Source organism: Chrysemys picta, chromosome 14, assembly GCF_011386835.1.
Source record: "Chrysemys picta bellii isolate R12L10 chromosome 14, ASM1138683v2, whole genome shotgun sequence".
NCBI lineage: Eukaryota > Metazoa > Chordata > Testudines > Emydidae > Chrysemys > Chrysemys picta.
In genome coordinates, this window is record NC_088804.1 from 40,839,027 (window position 1) to 40,864,551 (window position 25,525).

Sequence of the window (25,525 nt, forward strand, 5' to 3'; positions counted from 1 at the left end):
GGAGACGGGACCGTAGAGAGGGTCGGGGCTGGAGACGGAGCGTGGGGAGGGCCAGGTCAGACTGGCAGGTGGTTTTCACCTTCCTCTGCAGCATGTGGGTGTGGGTCACTTGCCCGAATTATCTAGGTGTATCACACATCTTCCTGCCCCTGAGGGGGGGGGGGGGGGGGAGGGCCATGGGCTCAGGCACTAGTGCACCTCACTCAGTCCCAGCTTGCCCCCCCCCACCCCCCTACAGTACACTGGTCTCAGTTCAGTTGTTGCGTTTAGGGTGGGGGGGTTGGGGGGGGGGTCAGTGGTCCCTTCCGGCATTAAACGCTGTGACCGTATGACCCAGCATCACTCGTGGAGGCAGCGCGAGGACCTGGAACGGGATCCAGCACTCGGGGCTTGCAGGGCCTCATCTAACCTTTAGGCCGACCTTCCTCGGGTAGGGCGCAACAGGGAAGCAGGTTGTTTGGAGGGCACATTCCTTGTTACTTGTGCTCTTTGCATTCAGCAGAAACCGGGTGCAGCATAGGGACGGTGATCCGTACCGCTTGGCAAAAGGCCCAGCATGCAGGGCTGTAGGAAGATGACCGCGCTCAGGCGATCTCACAGCATTTCAACAAGGAGGTTAAAGCTGGGGAAACCGAGGCACAGAGACCCGCCCACACTCACAAAGCATGGCAGTGGCAGAGCAGGGACTGCACTCAGGTTCTCTGCAGGCCCAGCCCTGCTCACCCAAAGCAGCAGGGGGAGAATCACTTCACTCAGGCCCTGACAGCTGAGATACAATTTGCGTGAAGGCCAGGAGCCCCAGGGGAGTGAGCAGAGGCTGTGAAATCATGGCGAGCAGAGGCAGCTCCTGCCCGGTTCCCCTTCTCCAGCCGGGTCGGGAACTAGAGGAAAGCGGCTGGGTGCCCAGACCCTCTCTGACGCCAGCAGAGCCCTGCTCCTGCTCTGCGGGTGAGGCACGGGGAAGGACCCTTGGGCCTGGCCTGAAATGCTTTCACTCCAGCCTCTGGCTACAGCACCCAGCCTGGGGCTTGCAAGCCACAGCTGACAGGGTCACGGCTGCCATCAGTTGGTGAGGAAATTGATCAATTTCCTCAGGCTTGTGGGTTCATAAGGCAGTTCCTCCTTGCCCCCCGGAGCCGGCTAAAGCCATCTCACCCCCATGCTCCCTTCGTCTTATCCCCCAACCCCTGATTTACGGCAAACGCTTCCTGTCTCCTCCCTTCTTGGATCACCCACTTTCCTCCCGGGCCAGCAAGATCTCCACCGCCCCAGCCTTCGAAATACCCATACAAAGGCAGCGGGCAGAGCTCTACATTCTACACACATTTCTGGGCCTGCCCCTTCAACTTTTACTCGGACCCGGGAAGTGATGCAACCCCCCTCACACATTACCCCACTGACAGCCCTAGCCCCCCTGAATGGGCAACACTTTCTCTAGCAACCCTCACCCCAGAGCTTCCACCATACCTCAGGATCAAATAGGTCACAAGCACAGCAGAGAAGAGCCACCAAGGTGTTGGAATGAGCTATGAGGAAAGACTTTTAAAAACAAACAAACAAACAAAAACCAACCCAGCAGCCTGTAGCCAATTCCTCATGACTCAGTGGGCTCTGATACCAGGAGCAGCTATGGGACATTAGGAAAAGATTCTGAACCATACAGCTGATAGAACGGTTGGATACGACGTGTCTTCCCTTTCAAGTGCTGTAGTTGCTGTAGACACTAGTGATCACTCACCCACCCACCGCTGAAATGCAGCTGCCTCTGGGGTGGAACACTGCAGCTGTTGAGCAGCACACCGCACCAGCATTCCACTAGGAGCATGTGGAGGGGTCGTTCTTAAGAGGGGAAGTGAAGAATAACTCCTACAAGTGGAACTGCATAAGGGAATGGGAGGTAGGCAGAAAGTAACCAGAATTTGCCCCCGACACCAGGGCTTTTATTCCAGACGTTTGATAAAGTACTTGTGGAATCACCATGGAAAGAAACAGTTCTACATGTGTGGTGGGACTGGACTGGTTAGTGCTGCTAATGTAATGCAGGAATTTAATCTACCTGCTTCATTTCCAGCCTCTTCCTGGACAACACCCTCTCCTCCATCCCTCTGGGTGTCTCCCGCTGGACCTTAACAGGTCGAAGGGAAGCAGGGCAGGAATGTAAAAAACTGAGCAGACACTTCTGGGTTCAGAAAGTGATATTCATGGGCATTTACACCGAAAAACCAACAACAAGGAAGCAGGGACACTTCAAAGTTGTTCCTATTGCTCCATTCTTAAAAAACCCAGCTTCTCAGCGCACAATGGGATGGGGTGATCTGTGCTGGAGAGCGGCACCAGCTGGCTAAGGGGATGGGTGAGCCCTTCATCTCTAGGTCAGTCCAGATCAGGCCCCACCAGAAAGGAGCCCAGGGCAGCTGGCGCCAGGAGCTGTTCCCATCTGGAAGCGGTTTGCTGTGGAGTCTCAGTCCTTTTCCTAGCAGACGAACAGGCCTCGTCAAACTGCCCTCCTTTGCTGGCAGAATTGGCCATGGAGATGGGACCCTCCTTTCCCGAGGGGCCCCGGCAGATGGGGGGAGCAGCACACTGGCTGGGCAGCGTGGGTCACTGGCACTGCCACTGGCCAGGTGGCATGTGTTCTGCGAGGGGGCTTTGGTCACCAGCGCTCTTCCCCAGCATTAAATCCCCCAGGACGGAGCAGCAGGCACAGCAGGACCTGAAAACCTTCTCCCAGACTGTACCTCACCGGCAATCCCCCAGCTTTGCTGGGATTGATTCCCCAAGGCCAAGCCCCGAATGCCTCTCCGCTCTCCTGAGAGCCAGCGACTGAAACGGCATCGTCACAATCCACGTTCCCCGCAGGCTGGAAGCGTCTTGGCTCAGCGTGTCTCCCTGAGGCTGAAGGGGGCCGGACAGCTGCTCCGCAGGGCGCTGCTCAGGCCCTGGGGCAGGGCAGCCCATCTGCTCCCAGCAGATGTAGGTTGGGATCATCCAGAGGCTGAGGCCCCGGCCCTGGCTATAAGAGGAACAAAGCCACACATTACAGAGGGGAGCTGGAGAGGGCTGCTGGGACCCCATGGGTGCTACGTGTGAGGGACCCAGACACAGGGCTTTACGTACACAGCAGAGGGTTTAGATAACACCAAACAGCTGACCGGGTGCCCTATCGATGGGGGAAGTTAGAAGAAAGCCCCCTTTGAGTACTGCACTGCCAGAGATGGGCAGGCCGCTGGTCTGTCTCCTGCCACTGCAGATCTGCGAACCTCCCGGTCTAATCTGGGATGACAAAGTCTGCACCAGCAGCCTGCTCCCCCTCCAATGCCTCCTGCCCTTAACTGGATGCTTGCCCCCAGGTCTGCACGCTGGTGGGTACATTGGATTTAACCCTGGGATGCCAGGGGACACCTTGCATCACGCGCGGCTTTCCTCTCACACCAGCACTGGCCAACCCCACGGCTGGAAGCCACATGACTCCTCCAGGCCCTGATTCCACGCGGCTGATGAGCTAGGGGACCGCTGGGCGTTTCGCTAGTTCAGAGAAAGAGGAAGCAGGTGCTGGCATGGGGCGTGGCCAGCTGCCGGGAAAGAACTCGGGGTTTGTCTTCAATAGCAATGTTAAAGCGTTGTCACGGCACCAGCGCTGGGAGAGAGAGAGCTGTAAAAAACCCATCCCCTCAAGGGGCGCAGCTCCCAGCGCTGGGGCACGGTCTACACTGGTGCTTTACAGCGCTAAAACTCGCAGCGCTCGGGTGGAGGAGGTGGTGTTTTTTCACACCCCTGAGCGAGAAAGTGGCAGTGTAGACAAGGCCTCGATGAGAGAGTCTATCTGCACAATGCTCAGACCCGCCCAAGGAATCTTGGGGCGCTCTCCCATGGCACAGGGCTTGTCCTTAAAGGCGCCCTTTGCAATGGGGATGGGGGAGGAGGACCTAAGCCCCCTTCCCCACCCCTAATTCAGACTCTGGGGTTCAGAGCATGGCCAGAGACCCAGAGGAGAGTCAAACAGACCAGCCCCCCTCGTTCCCCACTCCAGGCTGTGCAAACATGGTTTCTTTCTGCCACTGCAGACAGCCAAGCCTGGCGTCAGCCACGTTCGAGCTCCACAGCGTGGCTGGGCCCGGGTCTGCAACAGCACCCCCAACCGGCCCCAGGCCCAGCCCCGCGCCGTACCTTGGTTAGGAGGATGTACCGGATCGCCCCAGGAACAGGCTCCAGCACCACAGCGGAGAGCAGCTCCTTCGAGAGCGAGGCGGGCCTGGCCGGCAGCCCCTTCAGGAACCTGCGGGGGGCACAAAGGGGGTATCGGTGGGGGTACGCGGTGTACACCCCAAGAGAGGGGAGATGGGGGGGGTCAAGTGGGGGCTGGGAGTCGCTGCCCTCTCAGTCATCTCCCCCCTGCGCCGGGACGCCTCGGGCTGACCCCTCATCTGCTGCAGACTGGCTGTCTCACCAATGCCCACTCCAGGCCGAGACCAAACTCCTAGAGCTCCCGCCTTAGTCCGTCGCGGGCAGACCCCACTAGTGCTGCCTGACAGCCCCAAACCCTCCGGCTGCTGCAGGCCCTGGGCCCCGGGAACGCAGCGGCAGAGCTGAGAGCAGCAGCTAGAGACCCCGGATGGACCAGAATCAAGGGGGCAGGGCAGAGGGAACAGCCCTGCCTGCCAACTTGCTCCTGGTGCCCCACTGCATCCCCACCCCAAGCACTGCCAATGCCCCTCAGTCCCAGCCTACAGCCCCCTCCCCTGCTAGCCCAGCCCTGGGAACCCCAGCCTTCCACAGCCCTACCGATACCCTCAATCCGGAGCAGCATTGTCCCACGCCCCTCTGCCGGTGCCCCTCAGTCCTGACCCGCAGCCCCTGCTACCCCAGTCCCCAGCACACCGCGTTGGCTGAACGGGGCGTGTGCGACTTACTGGTCTCCGTTAGACTCAGGGGGGAAGCTGCACTTCACCACTTCCACAAACTCCTCCACCGTGTCCGCCAGGGTGAAGACCACGGCGTTGGGGCCAGCGTCGAAGGTGTAGGCCACCTGCGACAGAGCGGATGTGGTCAGCGCAGCACCCGGAGCAGGGCTGCCTGTCCCCAGCGGGCTCCAGCGCTCGGTGCCCTGGGTCCTAAATGCTCGCCCGGCCCAACAGCTGCAGCCTTTGCTGGCCCTGGGCACGTCTCCACAGTCTGGTGCCCAGCAGCACGCTGGCACCAGAGCAGGGAGTTCAGGGGGCAGGTGAATGGGGCTGGCCAGAGAGAAACACCTGCTCGAGGAAGGCAGCGTGAAAAACAGCAGCTGCTTCCTGTTTCATCTGCCCTCAGCGAGATGCACATTCCCTCCCCCTGCCATGCAACAGGGCTGGTGCTAGCACGGCTGGGTGGGCAAACAGATCCTGCCCAGGGGTCCACCAGATCCAGTATTCATGGGCAACGCCCGGTGCCACAGAAGGAACCACCTCCCCACCCTCGACAGCTGCATCTGGGGTGGGGATCCCTTCCTGAGCCCTGCAGAGCGCAACGGGCCCCCTGAAGCATGTGAGCCGACTGCACCTCGTCCGCTCATCCACCAACTGCTCGCCTCCATCACATCCCAGGGAGCGGGGCTGCGGGATCCCACGCGTTTCCCACAAACAGTCAGGGACGCGTGATGGAGATTTGCTGAAGGCTAGTCAGTGGGGAAGGGGGGTAGGTACTGCAGGGTGGGTGGCAGAAGCCGGGCAGGATAAATCACTCACACGGGGAGGCCGATTTTAGTTGGTTTCCTAGGGGCAGGTCCTCTGGGGCAGCAAGGAGCCTTTTGTCACACACCGGAACCCTCGACGGGGCATCACTCCACTAGGAAGTGACCTCCCGCGTAGCGGTCACGAGTCAGTGCAGCCCTACACCTGTTCGCTGTCCGGCCCCGGCACCCTGACTGCGCTGCCCTGTTAGGTTGGAAGCGGCGTCTTCTGGGCACATACCCCAGAGTTCCCAACGCTGCACATGGTGGGCAATTGTACATGGCTGTGGGGGACTCTTGGGTGCCAGGGGAGAACGTGGAAAAAGTCTCCCAACTCCCACAATCCTCCTGGGGAAATCCCAAGCTTCCCTAGGACCTGCCTGAGCACATGTAGTGCCTGGCACAGCAGATCGGCCCCGGGAGATCTCAAAGGGGCGGCCAATGGCTCTACCGGTGCATGGCACATGTTCTGAGCGGACAGACACCACTCTCCAATCATGGGGCTCTGACCCTGTTGCCTTGCTACAAAGACAAGCCCCTCTCTGAACCAGGAGGCCCTGCCCGAAGTGCCAGGCTATGCACCCCTGATGCCAGCTCCGTCCGCATATCCCGCCCTGAGCCCACCTTGGTCTTGCCGTGGTGAGCGTTGAATCGGTGGGCCAGGGCGATGATGCGCCGGGAGACGTCGTTGAGGTAGAAGATGGGAGGGAAGGTGTCCAGGCAGGTGGCATGGAACTGGTTGCTGTCCTTCATGGTCAGCTGGCCAAAGCCCTCAAAGTCTCGCTGCTGGATGAACTGGATCATCTGGGCCATGCGCTCTGGCACCACCGCCTCTGCGCGGTGCTGCAATGGGGCGACAGGGACGGTTAGGTTGGGCTGGGGGGCACCCCATTACCTTGGGATGGGGGAGACCCACAAAGTCTCATTACTACGTTGGGCACCTGTGCCATCTCCTCGGCACCATCATCCAGTGGGGGCACCTCATCACAGCAGGGGGGATGGACTGCACCCTCTCTAATCCTGCCCCCCAACACACAACCACTGGGAGGGGCTGCTCCCAGCAAGGCCCCACCCACCAACATGCCCCTACAAAGGCGGGAAAAGAGCCAGGAGAGGATCAGAGCCAGGAGAGCTGGAGGAGTCATAGGACTGGAAGGGACCTCTACAGGACATCTAGTCCCGTCCCCGGCACTCAAGGCAGGACTAAGTATTATCTAGACCATCCCCGACAGGTATTTGTCAAACCTGCTCTTAAAAATCTCCAGTGATGGAGACTCCACAACCTCCCTAGGCAATTTATTCCAGTGCTTAACTACCCTGACAGTTAGGAAGTTTTTCCTAATGTCCAACCTAAACCTCCCTTGCTGCAATTTAAACCCATTGCTTCTTGTCCTGTCCTCAGAGGTTAAGAACAATTTTTCTCCCTCCTCCTTGTAACAACCTTTTATGTACTTGAAAACTGTTATGTCCCCTCTCAGTCTTCTCTTCTCCAGACTAAACAAACCCAAATTTTTCAATCTTCCCTCATAGGTCAGGTTTTCTAGACCTTTAATCGTTTTTGTTGCTCTTCTCTGGACTGTCTCCAATTTGTCCACATCTTTCCTGAAATGTGGCGCCCAGAACTGGACACAATACTCCAGCTGAGGCCTAATCAGCGTGGAGTAGAGCGGAAGAATTACTTCTCATGTCTTGCTTACAACACTCCTGTTAATACATCCCAGAATTATGTTTGCTTTTTTTGCAACAGTGTTACACTGTTGAATAACATTTAGCTTGTGATCCACTGACCCCCCCGATCCCTTTCTGCCGTACTCCTCCCTAGATAGTCATTTCCCATTTTGTACGTGTGCAACCGATTGTTCCTTCCTAAGTGGAGTACTTTGCCTTTGTCCTTATTGAATTTCATACTATTTACTTCAGACCATTTCTCCAGTTTGTCCAGATCATTTTGAATTTTAATCCTATCCTCCAAAGCACTTGCAACTCCTCCCAGCTGCAAACTTTATAAGTGTCCTCTCTATGCCATTATCTAAATCACTGATGAAGCTACTGAACAGAACTGGACCCAGAACCGATCCCTGCGGGACCCCACTCGTTATGCCCTTCCAGCATGACTGTGAACCACTGATAACAGCCCCTCCCCACCAGGGGCCAGTGCACGGCTGCTCCCCATGGGCTGTGCAGGGCTGCTTTATCCTGTTTTGAAGGGGATGCCGGGGGTAGGAGGGGGGGATCCCAAATCTCCCTGCCACCCTCTGAATAGAATTAGTGCTTCTGCTACAAAGGGTCTCCAGTCACATCACAATGCCGCTGCTGGCTGAGTTGTTAACACAGTCAGTGATGTTCCGGCAGCTGTCTGAAAACTCAGCCCATGGCCACGTGGGTAGAGCCCGGTCACCTCCCCGACGTGCAGGCCATACCCTCGGATCCAGCAGCCCCGGAGGAGGAGCCTCAAAGCTAGCGGGTCTCAGGGTCTCCAGCCACGCTGCATTACAGCCCACCAGCAATAAGCGGTTTCTCTGAGTGCATTCCAAGGCGCTCAGTCACGCTGGTGACCAGAGCCCACGTTGCACTGACATGGATTCATGGTGCTGGAAGGAGCTGGAAAAACACCAACGAATGCACTCAAAGGTCCGGCAGACTTTGCAAGGGAGCAGGGCATCAGGCAGACAGGATGGACGGAATAGCCCACCCCTTCCCGGCTGCCATTAGCTAGAGGTCACCTCAGGCCCTGAAGCAGGAGAGTTTAGATTCCACAATTCCAGTCTCCGGGGTCAGGAGTCAAACGCCCCCCAGCATGGCTCCAGGGCAGGTAAGGGAGGGGGGAGTTAGCAGCAGCCCTCCTGTGCTCTGGGATTTATTTGAGTGATTCGGGGGTTATTCCCAACTCCAGCGCCCCTGTCTGCCCCAGCAGCATCGCAGGGGCAGCTAGTTCAAACGTGAGCAAGAGAAACCCCTGCCCCCGCCCGCCACCCCTGTGTGGCACAGGGCTGAGAACAGGGCTCCTGCCTCAAACCTTCAGCAAGAGGCTGGTGTCCACGCTTGTCTGCATCCCAGCCGTGCTGCCCACCGGCTTCTTCTCAGCGCTTACCTGTGGGGAGGCGGGGGGGGGGGAGAAAGCACTTGGCATCAGCATCCCCAAGGGCTCTCCCCACCCAGAGGAAGGTGCAGCGGCCCCCAGATGCTTGGGGAGCGGATCTCACCACCTGGGAGGAGTCAGCTGCCCCACCCCAATTGTGACATTCTTGGGGGTTTAGGGATGAGATACTCCCAAGACCACGCTGACTCCACGCCCCCCAGCACCCCGGGAACGGACGCTGCTCTCCCTCCCAAGGGAGGGCACAGCAAACCTCAGGGTCCAGGTCTGGGCCGATAGGTTCTCAGGCTCAGAGAGCGACTGCCTGCGAGAGCCCTATTAGCCAGAGTCCCATCTGGAACGTACCCCCGCAGACGAACCTCCCGCCCCGTCGGGAGGCAGGCCCGGGACTGCAGGGGAAAAATGAGCCACAGGGAGTGGGAGTGACTCGCTCAAGGTCTAGTAAGCAGGAGAGGCTGGCACAGAACCCAGGAGTCCGGATGCCAAGGTCCCTGCTCTAACCAATAGCCCACACTTCCCTTCCAGAGCTGGGAACAGAACCCAGGAGTCCCAGCGGGGAAGCAGCCACTAGCTCTCGCTCTCTCCTCGCCATCCCATAATGCTTTTCCTGCCCCACCCCCGGACTCAGGCCGGATGGATGCCGTGACCTAGGGGTACCAGACGCCCTGGGCCGTCACCCCGGTCTCACTCACCACCAGGATGAGTACTCTGAGCTCCGGCCAGTGCGTCTCTGGCGCCACCTGCTGGGCAATGCTGTCCTTGCCGTCGGGCCGCTCGCCCATCAGCCACTGCACGAAGCCCCCAAGCATGCTTCTGCAGGCGCTGCCCGAGCCCTGGCGGGCGACCTCGGAGAGCTCGCCCTCCACGCCGTACAGCCGGGCCAGGGTGTGCACTGGGACACAAGACGGGGTGAGGTCAGCACGGCTGGGGGACTCGCTCCCTACCCACAGGGCCTGGCCCCAGGGCTCCGCCAGCATCCAGCCCCCTGGACCTATCCCAGGGTCACCTGTCCCCCGACGGGTCCCCAAGTTTCTCTCCCATCCCCACTCTAGCACGGCCCAGCAACGGGGGAGGAAAGGGGGACCACAGCAGACCAGTGCAGGGCATGGGGGGGGCATGAACAGCCCACCCTCCACTCCCTCCAGAGCCGGGGGCAGGGTGTGTGTGGGGGAAGGGACAGCCTGGTACCCCCTCCCAAGAGCCAGGAGCAGGGACAGCCCAGCACATACACACCCATGCACTCACCCAGGCAGGCGTACCCCGCTGCTGAAGACGCCAGGCCGGCTGCCGTAGGAAAGTTATTCACCGAGGCGACGTGCACTTTGTAGGCCAGGCTGAGGGGGGCCGCGGCCCCAGCACTGCCGCCCCTCCGCTTCCTGGCCAGGCGGCGCACTGCAGGACAGAGCAGAGCGGGGCTTAGATGTTCAGGAGGCATCGGACCTGCCTTAGTGGGTTCCACAGGGGCTGGGCTGGAGGCATCAGGTCCATGGGTAGCACCTGACACCCCCTCCCAGCAGTGACCAGCTGCCTGTGTTGGGAATTAACCCCTTGGGTGCTGGAGAGAAGATGACAAGCTTGGCGGCAGCAGCAGGGCCATGGTGCCAGCCAGAGGTATCTGCATGCCCCTCCTCGCTCTCCTGGATGGGTTCTGGGCAGGGCAGGAGAGAGCCTGTGCTGGGGTAGCACAAGGGACTTTCAGGGAGTGGGGTACGTCCCAGAGAAGCAGCCTCCACCCCCTAATCAGCAAGGGTCTCAAAGCACTTCACAAGCTTTAAATACAGCCCTTCGATCCCCGAAGAATAGGGGGGGGGAGTTTGACAGAGGGGGAAACTGAGGCACGGAGCCGGGTGGCATCCTGTGCAGGGTCACGTGGGGAACCAGTGGCATGGCTGGGAATGGACCCCAGGAGTCCCACGTGCAGCTTGCATATGGCCGAGGTACTGAGCACGCCCGGTGGGGATCATGCTCCCAGCAACTTGGAAATATACAGGAAACCCAAGGGACTGACAGACCTCGACCGCCTGCCCTCCCCACAGGTGACAGGACTTGCCCACTTTGGGAGCCCAATGAGCCCCCTCCTTCACACTGCCCCTACACGCCCCTCGGTCCTGTATTCTGGCCACTGGCCTGGTGCGAGCACCATGACTAGATGGAGTCCCAGGTCTGGGAGAGACCATGCAGTTCCCTGATCAACCAGGAGAGGTCCCCCCCGAGGCACATGGTACTGCCCTTGCAAGGGAGGCAGGGAGAGCTGGGGGCTCAAACTGGGGCCTGCCCCCTGGCAATGCCAGCTGCTCACCACCAGCCCAACTGGCTGTGCCCGCCCTGCCCACCACCAGGATACTCACTCTCCCGCAGGCAGGACTGCAGCCGTGGGTGCCCGACATCGGCCTCCTCCCCGTTCAGCCAGAGCCGGTCCTCTTTGAAGTCTCTGCTGATGGCGGCTGTGGTGGTGGTTTTAAGCTGGGAGGGAGAGATCAGAGCACGCTGAGCTGCAGCCAGGGCCCGGAGGGGGCGTTCCAGCTCACTGTGTGCTTGCCCGTGGATTTAGCTCCGGAGATTGGCGCTGAGCCGCACCCCGCGGCAGTGGCCACTTCGCATCACCCTCGGGGCCGCACAAAGCCCCCGTCCCCCACCCCAGAGGGAGTTCTATTTATGACGAGGAAGAACAAAAGCCCAGAATTATTCTAACGCATCACGATTGCTCTCTATCATGGCAGCACCCAAAGGCCCCCCTTGTGCTAGGCGCTGTACAAGGCAGAGTGACACAATCCCCTGAAGAGCTGACACAGGTGGAAGAGACTTGCCCAAGGTCAGCAGAGGTCAGTGGCAGAGGTGGGACTAGAACCATGGTCTTTCAACTCCCAGTCCAGCACCCTGCCCACCGGACACCCCCTCCCCACACAGGCTGCCACCAGGCCCTGCTGAATGTGTGAACGGATTCTCTGCAAAGTTTACTTTGTTTTACAGAGTGGCTCCACTCTCACTGCAAGTGTACGTAAAGTGAAAGCTAGGTGCCCCCAACCCCTTAGCCCATGGGGCAGCAGCTTACACATTTTGCTAGGATAATAATAAAAGAAAAAGGTTTCTATTTATACCACCGCTCACCTGGGATCTCACAGCCACGTAATCCCCAGCGGTAGGTAAATACTATCATCCCCACTTTACACATAGGGAAACTGAGGCACAGAGTTGGGAAGTGACTGGCCCAAGACCACACACAGCAAGCCAGTGGCAGATGTGGGAAGCGAACCCAGGTGTTCCTGCCACCAGGCAATACTCCTTCCGGGGTGAACATGGGAAGAGGCATCCCTGACAGCCACCAGATGGGCTGGCACCTCTCACCTTTATGAGAGCGAGCCTGGCCATGACCTTCCCAAGGCCCTAGAAGTGTCTATTCGGGGCTGAGGCGCAACAAGTCACTAGGTTGTGAGATTAGGGTGACCAGACAGCAAATGTGAAAAATTGGGACGGGGTGGGGGGGGGGGGGGTGGGAGTAATAGGAGCCTATATAAGAAAAAGACCCAAAAATCGGGACATCTGGTCACTCTACCAAGCACTTCAGCACAGGCCACGGGCCAACCAGAGATCCCTTCGGATCCCAAGTCCCCACCTTTCCACCAAGCTGTACACCCACCTCGCCCTGCGGGGAAGCACTGAGCGAATACGTGGCTGGATACATCTCTCTAAGCACAGATGCCAATTCAAACACTGCAGAGGGCCAGATCACAGTGCACAGGGATCTAAAAATGAAGGGCCAAAGGGAACTTCACTGAACTCCCGGGAGTTGATGATTAAACCAAGGGATGGACTGGGCCAAATCAGATTAAAATAAGAAAAGGGAAAACGTTGGCAAAATATCAGGAAACAAGTCCTGAGGCTGTGGAATATTCTCCCAAGGGAAGGGACAGGAGCCAAAGGGGACAACCGTGTACTGGTCCTTGGGGAATGCACTAGACAACACCGCAGAAAGTAGAGAGGGGAAAGATTTCTATGACAAGCTTACAATGGGGTTTATAGCAAACCACACTTTGGGGCAGATGTTTCTCCCATGGTGCCCCATCATTTCCAAGCCCTTTGGGAAGAAAGTTACCACCTTTTTCCTTGAATGTTTGCCTGATTGTTCCCAGAAGAAGAGTGGCTGCTGTTTTTTCACTCCCAATGAACCCCCCCTCTCTGCTCCGGTCTCACCATTAACCATCTCTCTTCTCTAGCAGCCTCAGCTCCGATTCACTCCCGAGAAACATCTTTCCTGGGCTTTTAATACAAGTTCATACCAACCTGGTCCTGGTGCAGGGTGACGCTCAGAGAGGAATTGATGGGTAAAATCAGCTCTTCGTCTCGCTTCCCCCCTGGAAGAGATTAGATGGCAAAATCAGCACCGAGAGCCCCTGTCGTTAGAACAGGGCTCTCTCTCATCAAACAGTTAATCACGCAGGTTCCTGCCTCAGCAGTTGCCCTCAGGTACATGGAGATCCATCAAAGGAGCCCAATAATGCAATAAGACAGAGACACACAAGTCACTTCCAAATAATCCTCATCAGCCCACAGACAAATGGATACAAGAAACAGGTTTGACGAGATCACGGCTGCAGAATTCATTCTGCCTGCCTCACCCAGGGCTGGTTAGTTACCACGGCCTCTGTTTTAATTTATTAAACCCTACAGTGTGTACCGCCATGACAACTGGAGGTGCTTCCGCTGCAGAGACTGAGACAAATAAACGGGGACAAAATCTGCAAACTCAGGAACAGAGAACAAGCCAAAGTCAGCCCCATTAAATACAGGCCTGACGGCCCGCCCGGCAGGGAACATGGGGCTGAACAGGATGGCAAGAGCCCACGTAAAGGCCTTTCCCCCAGTTATGCCCCCATCCAGTGGTTGGCAGTGCTGTTAGACGGAGTCTGGAAGGGACTTCACCTGGGTAACGGCGTTTGGCAACTTCCAGCTCCTCCAAGACTTCCAGACTCAACGAGACAGGCTTTGACAGGGCTCTTCTCCTGGCCCAGCCCCCTCACCCGCTCCCCTGCCCTTGAGGAAAGGCTCTCTCTGGAGGGGGCTGGGGTGGAAAGCGCCAGCCCGCTGGAAGGCGCAGTCCCTGCCCCAAGGAGCTTACACAGTCTGACAGAGAGACGCAGCCGTTTGTTCACTCAGAAAACTGCAGCCGTTGCCGACTCCAGGGCCTTATTGGGGGCGATTGAGGGATACGGGGTCCCCCCACCCTCTGGGGCGCTGCCCTGGGACCGGGGAGGGCCAGGGGCCGGGCACGAAGGGGGCGTGCCCGGGAGAGGGAACGGGGCACCTAGCCCCCGGCAGGCCAGAGGGGCAGGGGGATACTCACAGTACTTGATGACCGCGATATTGACAGGGGCTGTGCAGGTCACCACGGTGAGGGGCTTCTCCTCAGCCATGCCGGGGGCTGCAGAGGCCCAGGGAGGGAGCCCAGGGGAGCCCCGGCGCTGCACCGAGCTCCGGCTCCCCCGTGTACCTCGCTGGGTCCTGCCCGGCGCTGCAAGCCCCTGCAGGCAGGTGCCCTCCCACACGTGTCTGCCCCGCGCGACACACCCATCAGCTGACGGGAGCGGATTGGCTAGCGGAACACCAGCTGCTCCCGCCGCTTCCAATCAGCACCGGCGCCCCGCCCACGGCTGGCTCTGTCAACCAATGGGAGGGATCGGAAGATGGACGCCGACCGCCCCCTCCGCACCCAGCAGGAGGAACCCTGGTGGCGCCGGGTGCACGTTACCACCCGGAGGGTTTTAGCTGTCACACGAAGAGGGTAATGTTGCTATGGTGCACCAGGTGCCATATTAGTGAGTGGAACAGCGTGCACATGCGCAGTGTATACTAGTGCTACCGTCATTCAGGCCCTAGGGTTCCATCGTCGGCCATGACACTATAGGCAAATCCAAGGGGGGGGGGGTGGGGGCTGGGGGCTGGGGCGGCCAGAATTAGGGACTGATCCTGCAGCTGAGCAGTCTGGGGGGCCTGATCCTGGGGTCACTGACACCAGACTACCCAGGGTGCCAGTTCTCGCAATGTTATATGGTGGCTTATGTGACTTTGGGAGGGTTTAGGGATATTTGCCACATTTGGGAGGCTGGGGGGATATTTGGGGATTTCATGGTGAGGCAGTAGTGCACTCTAGCCAAGTCGGAGACTCTCTTACTGGTTAACAGCTGACTTGTCCAAGCACTGTAAAAGTCTACCTACCTCCTAAGATTTCGGAAAGCCCCAGCTTCTGGAGTCAGGGGATCGCATGCAAAATCACAGCTTTCATTTTAAACTGGTACGTTTCTAGCCTTTGTGGTTGCAGAGGAAAGCTTAAAAATATCCTTCCCGCCCTCCCCCCAAGGGCTCAGGCACCAGCAGGCAAATAAAAAGAACCAGACATTTGTTATTTTTATAACTCTTGTGATTTTTAAGCCAATCTTGTGATGGGGGTGGGAGGGGCTTTTTAACATTTGAGGTTGGCAGTGCCCCATTCCCGTGTAGCCAACCAGGGTGTCACTCCTGATTGACACCAATGAGAGAGGAGAGTCAGCCCTGGTGCCCTATGTTTTCCTGCACAGTACTACACACCCCTCAGGGGCTGGGTAACTTCCAGCAATGTCAACAGGACATGGACAGTTCAAAGAGATCTGAGGAAGCAGCCTGTCTGTAATTTGGGTCACAAGAGTTTAGCCACTAGGGAATGTGTAACCAGAGTTCCTTGAAGTAACATTCAGCCTGGCCCTTTAGTTCCTCTTCTTTCTCCTGCCAAGCATGGGTCAGCCCTGGTGGGCAGGCAGATTCTGTGAACATGGCTGCCTGGCTCTGGTGCTGGTTCTGAGCCTCATACACCTGGATGCATTTGTTCTACAGGCAGCTGTGGCGAGAAGGGAAATGAGTGAACTTGGCGGGTCCATGTGTCATCCTCGGGCATTAAAGCCAGCTGGTTTCCTCCCCTTCTCTGGCCCAGGCTCTTTTACCCTTCATTGCCGAGAAATGCACTGCTGCTTGCTGACTCTGGAGATGTTGAGACACTGTGTGGCTGGCCCTTTGCAGCTGCAGCACTCTGACCCAGATCCTTTGGCTCCGATGGGAGTTGGGCACCTTTGAGCATCTGGGCCTCTGTTCATGCAGCATGGGCGGCAGCAGGGTGAGGTTCCCCCAAAGGCCTTTGTCTCCCATTCACTTTTTGGCGGCTTTGCTGCAACTGCCAGCAAAGAGACAGATTGGTGCCTTGTGGAACCGTCTGTCTGATACAGAGGCCTGTGAACTGGGCAGGGATCCAGGCCTCGTTTCATTAGGGTGACCAAGTGTCTGGTTTTCGACCGGAACACCTGCTCGAAAAAGTGCCGCCGATCAGGCCGTTAAAAGTTCGGTCAGCGGTGCTGCGGAGCTAAGGCAGGCTAGTCCCTCCTGTCCTGGCTTTGTGCTGCGCCCCGGAAGCGGCCAGCAGTCCGGTTCCTAGGCAGGGGTGAGGGGGCCCACGGGGCTCCACGCGCTGCCCCTGTCCTGAGCACCGGCTCCGCACTCCCATTGGCCGGGAACCACAGCCAATGGGAGCTGTGGGGGCAGTGCCTGCAGGCGAAATCAGCGAGTGGAGCCTCCTGCTGCACCTCTGCCTAGGAGCCAGACCTGCGAGCCGCTTCCGGGGCACAGCGCGGAGTCAGGACAGGCAGGAAGCCTGCCATAGTAACCCTCCCACTGCACTGCTGACCGGGAGCCACCAGAGATAAGCCCATGCCACAAACCCCAAGCCCCAGCCCTGAGCATCCCTCCAACCAAGAACCCCCTCCTGCACCCCAAACCCCTCCTCCCCAGCCCCAGCACCCCCAGATGGAGCCCCTCTACACTCCAACCCCCTGCCTCAACCCACAGCCCCCTCCCGCACCTGGATCCCCCAGCCCCACCCCAGAACCCGCATCTCCAGACAGAACCCTCACCCCCTCCTGCACTCCAACTGATTGCCCCAGCCCAGAAACCCCTCCCACACTCTGAAGCCCTCTGCCGCACCTGCCAGCCTGGAGCCCTCTCCTGCCCCCCAAGCCTCTCATTCCCGGCCCCACCCCAGCGTCCGCACCCCCAGCTAGAGCCCTCACCCCAACCCCTTGGCTCCACCCCGGAGGCCACACCGCCAGTTAGAGCCCTCACCCCAACCCCTTGGCTCCACCCTGGAGGCCACACTGCCAGTTAGAGCCCTCACCCCCTCCTGCACCACAACCCCCTGCCTCAGCCCAGTGAAAGTGAGTGAGGGTGGGGGAGAGCGAGCCATTGAGGGAGGGGGAAATGTAGTGAGCGGGGGGGGGCTCAGGGAAGGGGCAGTGCTAGGGTGTTCGGTTGGCAACCCTGCATTTCATAGAGGTAGCCAAATGGTCACCAGATGAAAAGGTTTTAGATTAGTACCAGCCTGGTTTGAATGGGTCATCGAGAGGCAAGAGGGTCTGTAGCCCATGGGCACATCCCTGAATCAGCCAGTGCCCTGCTGGGTCGTTCTCATGGTTTGCAGTGATTACCTACATTTCAGAAGCCGGCTCTGGATTCCACTGGCCAGTATCCTCCGAGCAGGCAGCCTGGAGCTGCTTTGCAGGATTCCAGCCCTAGAGCCTGGGGGATCCGGCTGGGACCCTCAAACGGGGTGAGCTGAGATTTAGGGCTCGCTCCTGCTCCATCAAAGTCAATTGCAAAACATTCCGTGGGCGTGTTAGAAATTAACAAGGTGTAAAACTGAGCAAAGGGAGGTTGAGACTGGCGAGCAGGGAGTGTTCCTGCCACGCACGATGGATTTATCTGTCTACTATTCCAATCTGGCCATCTCCCCAGGGAAATCGAGTCACCCACCTGTCTGCAAAGACTGATCAGCAGCCGGATAGTTAGTGCCGCTGTCATTTCTCTGTGTGGAGTCTGCTGGGAACTGGACTTGATGTGCCAATCCATGGCATGTGGGCCAGCGACCAGCCCTCAAATGGTAACAGCTTTCACTCACCTTCGACCAGTGGCCTAGACAGGAATTAACAATGACCAGTCCCTCCCAAGAACTGGTTTTGAAGCTAGAGAAAGATCCTGATTGTTTCTGATGTCATATAGCTTCCTTTGGACTTTGGCTTTAAGCAAGTGACAGGACTCCTGTTTTCCTTGGTCAGAGGAATCATTTTGTCAGTTATGGGATGCGTTTCTTTTCCGTTGAATTAATGCCAGGATTGTCAAACTGTTGAGTGGAACATTCACTGTGAGGTGTGTAAAACAGCTCTGGTGGGACTCGAACCCACAACCTTTGAATGACTTCATTGGTCATTAACCTAGAAGTCCAATGCACTATCCATTGTGCCACAGAGCCCTTATTGCTGCTATGAGAAAATCTGCAGCATGTGAATTGGGCTCCTCAGCCCCTAAAAACTCACCAGTGAACCCCCTCGGCAGACATGCCCCTCACATGGAGGGACAGTCGAAGAAAAAGAAGAAAGATCCTGGTGGAGGTTTGGACTCTGCCAGCCTTGATGTATTTCTTCAGCAGGACTTATTTGGCAGGAGGCTGGGCAAAGGAAGCCAGGGACATGCTGTTTCTTAGATGCATGCTTTGCACCTGTCTAGTACCTGCCAGGGCTTTACAGACATTAAGGAGCTCAGTGGGTAGGGTGACCAGACGTCCCGATAAAATCTGGACCGTCCCGATTTTGAACTGATTGTCCCACGTCCCGACCGATCTCTGGTCGGGATGCAATTTTTGTCCTGATATTTTCTTCATCTCCTCTGGTCACCCTATCAGTGGGAGGCAGATGCCCCTGGGAGGCAGGTCACTAGCATTATCCTCATTTTACAGATGGGGAAACTGAGGCACAGAGTTCTCACCCTGCTCACGCAATGAACTGAGAATACAACCCAGATCGCCTGGCTCCTGTTAACCACAGGAAGGCTCTGAGCTGAGATGCCAGTCCCCTTCCTTACAGTAATGGCGTAACATGGCCCCAGAGGGCCCTGGGGCAAGACAAGGCTATGGGCCCCCTTCCTGATTCTGAACTCTAAAATGTTGCTTACTCTCGACATCACGGCCCCCCCACCTACCCCATCATCCCCAACCCCTCGCCCTGCAGCCCCCAATACACTCCACTCCACAGCCCACTAGCAACTTGGCCACAGGCCCGGGACTTTCCTAGCCAGACACCAGCACTGCCGCCCCTCCCCACCCTCCCGCTCAGCACACCGTTCACCGCCTCCCAATCCCAGGTGCCCAGCAGCTCCGCTTGCTCCCCTCACCCGCCCCACGCTCACACAACACAAACCAAATCTGAGAGATGGTTGGCATGGCAACCTGGTGCCAGGGTCACGCCACTGGTCAGGTTTGGCCCAGCCCACCCCTTCCGTCACGACGGGTGCGATGGGGCCAAATGAGAGCGAGTGGCGTCACGACCCCACGGGCCAGGAGACGTGCCGGAGCATTGCTGCTTCTGGTGGGGCCCCGTAACCTCATGGGCCCTGGTACGCCTGCACCACTTGCACCGTTGCAGCTACACCACTGCCTTACAGGGCGCATTGAATAGCAAACGCTGCCTTGTATCAAATACACGGTCCCCACTGGGGCCAAGGCAGCCTGGTACTGGGGGCAGCATGACGGGGATTGCCCAGCAGGTGGCGGCGTGGGCCTGGCTTGCCCAGGGAAGCAGGCTCAGCTCTGCAGCTTTCGCTGTGAACCAGGGATGTTTTCCCTTGGCACCTGGCGACTGAGTGAGGTGCAAAGTGGAAGGGAAACAGCTGAGAGTGGGCCAAGAATCCTCCCTTCCCTCCCCCAGCATCTTCCCAGACACCCTCTAATCTCCACAGGATCACCCCTCTGGTTCCTTCCCTCCCGCCAGGTGGGCATGCACGGACCCTCCTTCCCCCGGGAAGCACTGATGTGGGTACACAGTATGCGGGAGCTCCCAGCCCAGTGCTCCCGGCATCCTTGGAGTCCTGGTGCCTGCAGCCTGCCCTCGGCTCCCTCCCCTGGCTCAGCATTGCACCTGGTTCCTGTCTGCCCAGGGGCGGGCACTGCACAGCCGACCCCGGCGCCCGTAGGCGAGACGCGAGGACGGAACCCGCACCTCTGGGGATGGCGCCCAGAAGAGCGATCGCTCCTGCGGGCAAAGAAACCCAGTGACCCGCCCCAAAACCGTCCCTGGGGGATGGAAGCAGAGCCAGATGCAAGGGACGGGAGGGCCTGGGGAGGGACCCAGGGACTGACCCTCGGACAATGGACTGCCCTGTTCCCCACCTTTCAGGACGAGTGTAGATAAATCTCCGATAATTTTCATATGACTTTACATTGTGCCTCTTCATATAACCTTGTGGTGGGTCTACCCACGTGTGACCTCTGTTTTCATGGAACTTTGTATCAAAGCCTCATTTAGAAACTTTGCATTGCCCTTGGTATAATATTATAGCCCCTAAGGATAAAATAAGATAAAAGAAAAATTTCTTTTTGCTAGCAGTGGAACAAGAGCTCTCCACCCCCACTTTTAATCAATTGCCCTGTTGAATGAATGAGGTGTGGATGAGCAAGGCATGGAAGGCAGCACCTTCAGACAGCCTCAACTGTTGGAGAGGGGCTGGGAGCCAGACCCAAGGACAATAAAACGTGTCAAGTGGGCTCGTTAAAGAGAAGCAGACATACTGACGGCCTCGGGGGTTAGAAGCAAGCACCTTCTTTTGGAAACACCCTCTTTGCAGCATTGGGACAACACTCAAAAGAAAGGTTTCAGAGTAGCAGCCGTGTTAGTCTGTATCCGCAAAAAGAAGAACAGGAGTACTTGTGGCACCTTAGAGACTAACAAATTTATTAGAGCATAAGCTTTCGTGGACTGCATCCGATGAAGTGGGCTGTAGTCCACGAAAGCTTATGCTCTAATAAATTTCTTAGTCTCTAAGGTGCCACAAGTACTCAAAAGAAAGCAGCACAAAGGACCAATGGACACAGACACAGAGTTTGAATCTGGTATAGATTTGCATAAGAGGAAAGCTGCTATAAAAGTGAGGTGTCTTGCAGAGGACCCCGGGTCTCGTCTTGTCAACATGGGAGCATCGATCCGGATCGGCAGAAGCCCGGCTCCACCCCCTCCCCCATCTAACTCACCTGGCCAGTGAAGTTAAGGGGAGCAACTAATTGGTAACAACAAGACGGAGTGTGTTTGTGTGTGTGTGTGAGTGTAAGTGTAATATATTATATGCATATGATACAGTGTTAATAAATACATGTATTACTAATAAATGTGGTGTTTTGTCTTATTCCCCCTAAAAAGATCCTGTGCAGTACTTTAAGTACAACACGAGGCCGACCAGGGTGATTTCGGAGATCTCCCCCGTCTGGCTCCCGGGGAGGGGGGACTGTGTGGAACAGGCTCTCCCCAGCGGGGCCCAACCGCAGACAGCTCACTTCCCTCGCAGCTCCCGCAGGCTGGAGCAAAACTGCAGCGCAAATGGCCCAGCTCCGGCCCACTGCAGCCTCCAGCCCTGGGCAGTTTGCAGCCAACGCACTTCCAGGCAGTGTCCCTTCCTCCCCGGCCTGGCACCAGCCCCTCCGGCCAGTCCCCTTTGCAGCCAGCTTTGCACGGGGTATCTCCTTTATTCGCTGAACTCCGCAGCAGCCCCAAACTTACTTAGCTTCTCTGTGGCCATTTTTACCCACTCACCACAATGCACCTGCTCTGCTTCAGAACTTCCCCATGTCCAGGCAGCACCCACCTACCCTTCCTCTGGGTGTCCCCAGCACCCACCTACGACCCCGCTGGGTGTCCCCCAGCACCCACCCGCCCTTCCTCTGGGTGTCCCCAGCACCCACCCGCCCAGCCGCTGGGTGTCCCCAGCACCCACCTACCCTTCCTCTGGGTGTCCCGAGCACCCACCTACCCTTCCTCTGGGTGTCCCGAGCACCCACCCGCCCAGCCGCTGGGTGTCCCGAGCACCCACCTACCCTTCCTCTGGGTGTCCCCAGCACCCACCTATCCTTCCTCTGGGTGTCCCCAGCACCCACCTACCACCCCGCTGGGTGTCCCCAGCACCCACCCGCCCTTCCTCTGGGTGTCCCGAGCACCCACCCACCCTGCCGCTGGGTGTCCCCAGCACCCACCCGCCCAGCCGCTGGGTGTCCCCAGCACCCACCTACCCTTCCTCTGGGTGTCCCGAGCACCCACCTACCACCCCCGCTGGGTGTCCCCAGCACCCACCTACCCTTCCTCTGGGTGTCCCCCAGCACCCACCCGCCCAGCCGCTGGGTATCCCCAGCACCCACCCGCCGAGCCGCTGGGTGTCCCCAGCACCCACCTACCACCCCGCTGGGTGTCCCGAGCACCCACCTACCACCCCGCTGGGTGTCCCCAGCACTCACCTACCCTTCCTCTGGGTGTCCCGAGCACCCACCCGCCCTGCCGCTGGGTGTCCCCAGCACCCACTACCCTTCCTCTGGGTGTCCCCAGCACCCACCCACCGAGCCGCTGGGTGTCCCCAGCAACCCACCCGCCGAGCCGCTGGGTGTCCCCAGCACCCACCTACCCTTCCTCTGGGTGTCCCCAGCACCCACCCGCCCTGCTGCTGAGTGTCTCCAGCACCCACCCGACCTGCCGCTGGATGTCCCCAGCACCCACCAAACCTGCCGCTGGGTGTCTCCAGCACCCACCTACCCTTCCTCTGGGTGTCCCCAGCACCCACCAAACCTGCCGCTGGGTGTCTCCAGCACCCACCCGCCCAGACGCTGGGTGTCTCCAGCACTCACCTACCCAGCACTGGGTGTACCCAGGCACATCTAGAGAGGAGACACCGGCTGTGCTGCTTGGTGCACGCCGGGCACAAGACACGGGCCGTGCTGCTGGGTGCACGCCGGGCACAGGACACGGGCCGTGCTGCTGGGTGCACGCCGGGCACAGGACACGGGCCGTGCTGCTGGGTGCACGCCGGGCACAGGACACGGGCCGTGCTGCTGGGTGCACGCCGGGCACAAGACACGGGCCGTGCTGCTGGGTGCACGCCGGGCACAGGACACGGGGCGTGCTGCTGGGTGCACGCCGAGCACAAGACACGGGCCGTGCTGCTGGGTGCACGCCGGGCACAAGACACAGGCCGTGCTGCTGGGTGCACGCCGGGCAGAGACACCGGCTGTGCTGCTGAAAGGCCCAGGCATACCGAGGGAGGTGACACCGGCTGCGCTGCCAGCACTGGGCCCGCACTGACATGCCGGGGATGGGAGTGGAATGCTAAGAGACAAGAGCCGCCCAGGTGAGGACGCAGCAGCAAAGACATTAAGAGCATTGCAGGCAGCGATGCCCACTGGTTAGAGCGCCTCCGCTGCAGGGAGTGTTCTTTGCTGGGTTTGCCCATATATTCGCTGCGCCCGGCTGCAGGTGCCAGAAGGAGCACAGGTCGCCCCTCGGGGCCAGCGCAGGGCAGGGGCCGCTAAGCTCTCTGCGGTGCCGCTGCTCCTTCACGAACCAGCTGCTGTATTTATTTATGCACTTTAAATACCTCCCCAGCTCTCTGGATTCCGGGCATAGTTCTCACCCCATCACGCCATCGCTGAAGAGAGGGACATGCCGATGGAGTGCGGAGGATGGGGGTGAGCGCTGGGGGTCCCGAGGCTCGTCCTTAACCTCACGCCCACTGCACGCGCGCACACACACTCACAGTCTCACACACTCACAGTCACACATGTACACACAGTCTCACACACTCACAGTCACACACACACGTTCACAGTCACACACACTCACAGTCTCACACACACACACTCCCAGTCACACACACACACACAGTCATACACGTACACACAGACATACACACTCACAGTCTCACACACACAGTCCTCTCGGCAGTTTTGTCACCTCTCCAGGAAGCAGGTGCCTGCCCATTACCCCCAGACACCTACGAAGTCCAGGGCTTCCTTGATAACAAATGCTCCCTCTTCACTCAGTCGTCCAGCCCCAAAGGTCCCATCCCACTCTCCTTCTTGGGGCAGGGGGCGGTTTCCTCCTTCCCACCCCAGAATCTTGACCCCATCAGCTCAGCTACGTGGGTGAGGTCTTTTTATGCCAGCATTGCCCCTCCTGAATTCCGGCCTGCTGCCCTGCAGGAGTTGGCCTGGCCCCTGGGGCAAATTAGAGCAGCCTAGTCCAGGAGCTGCTCTAACTTGTGCTGGCCTCCCACAGGTGCAGAGGGGCCAAGCTGCAGCCCAGAATAGAAGCAGCACAGCCCCCCCCCCTCTCTCCCACCCCCATCCCTGGCCCCATCCCTGCACTGGGACCTGCCAGAGGGGGACAGCTTAGAACCTTTTCTCCAGCTGCGCAGCACCAGGGACTTCGCCTGACACGGGGGTAATTCCCGGTGAGACGATCCGTTGGTTTGGTAAGTCTCTATATGAAGAGTCGACGTTCAGGGTCCACAGCAAAGCACAGAACCAACCCCCTGCCTCCCCTCCATCCACTGGGGATGCTAATAATTATCCCTAAGTCATGGCTCCCGCCCGGCCGCTCTAGCCCTCGTTCCCCACTGTCTGATCTCCAAGGCTCTGTCCAGGCCAGTGGGGAGAGTCCTGAGCGATGATGAATATTCCTATCAGATTTTCCTTTTTCCCAATGTCCCATCACAGCCGGGTACATGTAGGCCGGGCTGACATGAGTAATGGGTCACGGGCACGGCCTCATTTCTTGGGAGACAGAATTAGGGAGGTCAATGGAAGCAGAACGTCTGTACGAGCTAAGACAAGGGAGGACACCCAGGGACCCATTTCCAGAGGATCACATAAGCTTGGCATGTGAGTAAGGCGTGCCCGGCCCGCGCGTGAACGGAACGTGCTGTCGAGGCATTGGTTCCCACAAGGGGCCGTGCCAATCCCGACACGTGTGATGCAGTGTACAGCAGATGACATGTGATGTGTAAATGTATACGAAGGAAGAGGTTTGCTGTGTAACTCTGGCTGCTTGGGGTACCCTGTACTCACCGTACACTGTCTGATCAACTCAGCGTAGCAGTGCTGTATGCCAGAGAAAGGCCTCCCTAAGCCAGGCCTGTAGCCCTGCCCACACTCAACCCCGCCCTCGCTCCCCCTCTCCCCTGAAGCTGGCAGGGGCTCTGCTCCAGTTGGTGGTCCGGTACTCGGGCCGGCCGGCGCGGCTGCTGTGGGCCAGCTGGGGCTCCTCCAGCCACAGGGGCGGGGCCTCGGGGTTCCAGGGGGCGGGGCTCCAGTGGAAGGGGCGGGGCCAGGGGCTAGCCTCCCTGGGGGGGGTTCACCCGCCACCCATGGACCTGAGTGACGAGACTGGAGTCGGACTGACTTCTTGGGGAACTGACGGCTCGGGGAATCCCAACTGTCCGTCCCTTAGAGCAAGCTAGCTGGGTTCTGCTCCTGCAGCTCGCAGGGTGATCACACCCCTCACAGTCACCATCGGGCCATGCCAGACAGGATCACTTGATTCTGCCTTCATCTCTTTGGCATCTTTTACTTGCTTTCTGAATTCCCTTGACTTTTGCAACATCTTCCTGGCCCTGAGGAACATGGGATTCCAGCCGCCGGCTGATCAGAGCTAGACGGAAGACGATTAGGGCTAGCTCCAAATTTCCCCCCACCCCCCAGAAAGAGCAGATACCCCATGCCCCGGGCAACAGCTGAAATTCAGTCCTTGCCCCCCTTTAATGAAGAAAGCTCCCGCGTCATGGGGGGGATGGGAGATTGTCCCGGCCACCTTCCGAGGAGCCCGGCTCGCTCTGCATCCTTAACGAAT

At 58.6% G+C, this 25,525-nt stretch overlaps 1 protein-coding gene and 1 non-coding gene across 3 annotated transcripts; both read right to left on the reverse strand.

Moving 5' to 3' along the window:
- Positions 1-2,180: 2,180 nt before the first annotated feature.
- Positions 2,181-14,384, reverse strand: MVD (mevalonate diphosphate decarboxylase). 2 transcript variants are annotated; one of them, XM_065567332.1, is made up of 11 exons: positions 14,143-14,382; positions 13,083-13,153; positions 12,439-12,544; positions 11,150-11,264; positions 10,047-10,193; positions 9,494-9,693; positions 8,721-8,795; positions 6,329-6,547; positions 4,911-5,026; positions 4,168-4,276; positions 2,181-3,013 (listed from the first exon to the last, which is right to left on the reverse strand). In XM_065567332.1, the coding sequence occupies exons 3-11, from the start codon at positions 12,481-12,483 to the stop codon at positions 2,933-2,935; spliced, it is 1,107 nt and encodes a 368-aa protein (XP_065423404.1). In that variant the 5' UTR covers positions 12,484-12,544; positions 13,083-13,153; positions 14,143-14,382; the 3' UTR covers positions 2,181-2,932. The 2 variants fall into 2 exon arrangements, with proteins under 2 accessions (XP_065423404.1, XP_005292289.1); XM_005292232.4 differs by lacking the exon at positions 12,439-12,544 and having other exon boundaries at positions 14,143-14,384.
- A 3,646-nt stretch (positions 14,385-18,030) lies between these two features.
- On the reverse strand, positions 18,031-18,123 carry TRNAR-UCU (transfer RNA arginine (anticodon UCU)). The gene is made up of 2 exons: positions 18,087-18,123; positions 18,031-18,066 (listed from the first exon to the last, which is right to left on the reverse strand). It is a non-coding gene; the product is annotated as a tRNA-Arg (tRNA).
- Positions 18,124-25,525: the final 7,402 nt, after the last annotated feature.

Bases quoted from the DNA above. Each gene is read 5' to 3' on its own strand.
- MVD (XM_005292232.4), bottom strand. From the start codon at position 14,212: ATGGCTGAGGAGAAGCCCCTCACCGTGGTGACCTGCACAGCCCCTGTC. The intron at 10,194-11,149 runs GTGAGTATCCTG...TCTGTCCTGCAG, and splicing joins GCAGTCCTGCCTGCGGGAGA to TGCGCCGCCTGGCCAGGAAG. The intron at 8,796-9,493 runs GTGAGTGAGACC...GCCTCCCCACAG, and splicing joins TCAGAGTACTCATCCTGGTG to GTAAGCGCTGAGAAGAAGCC.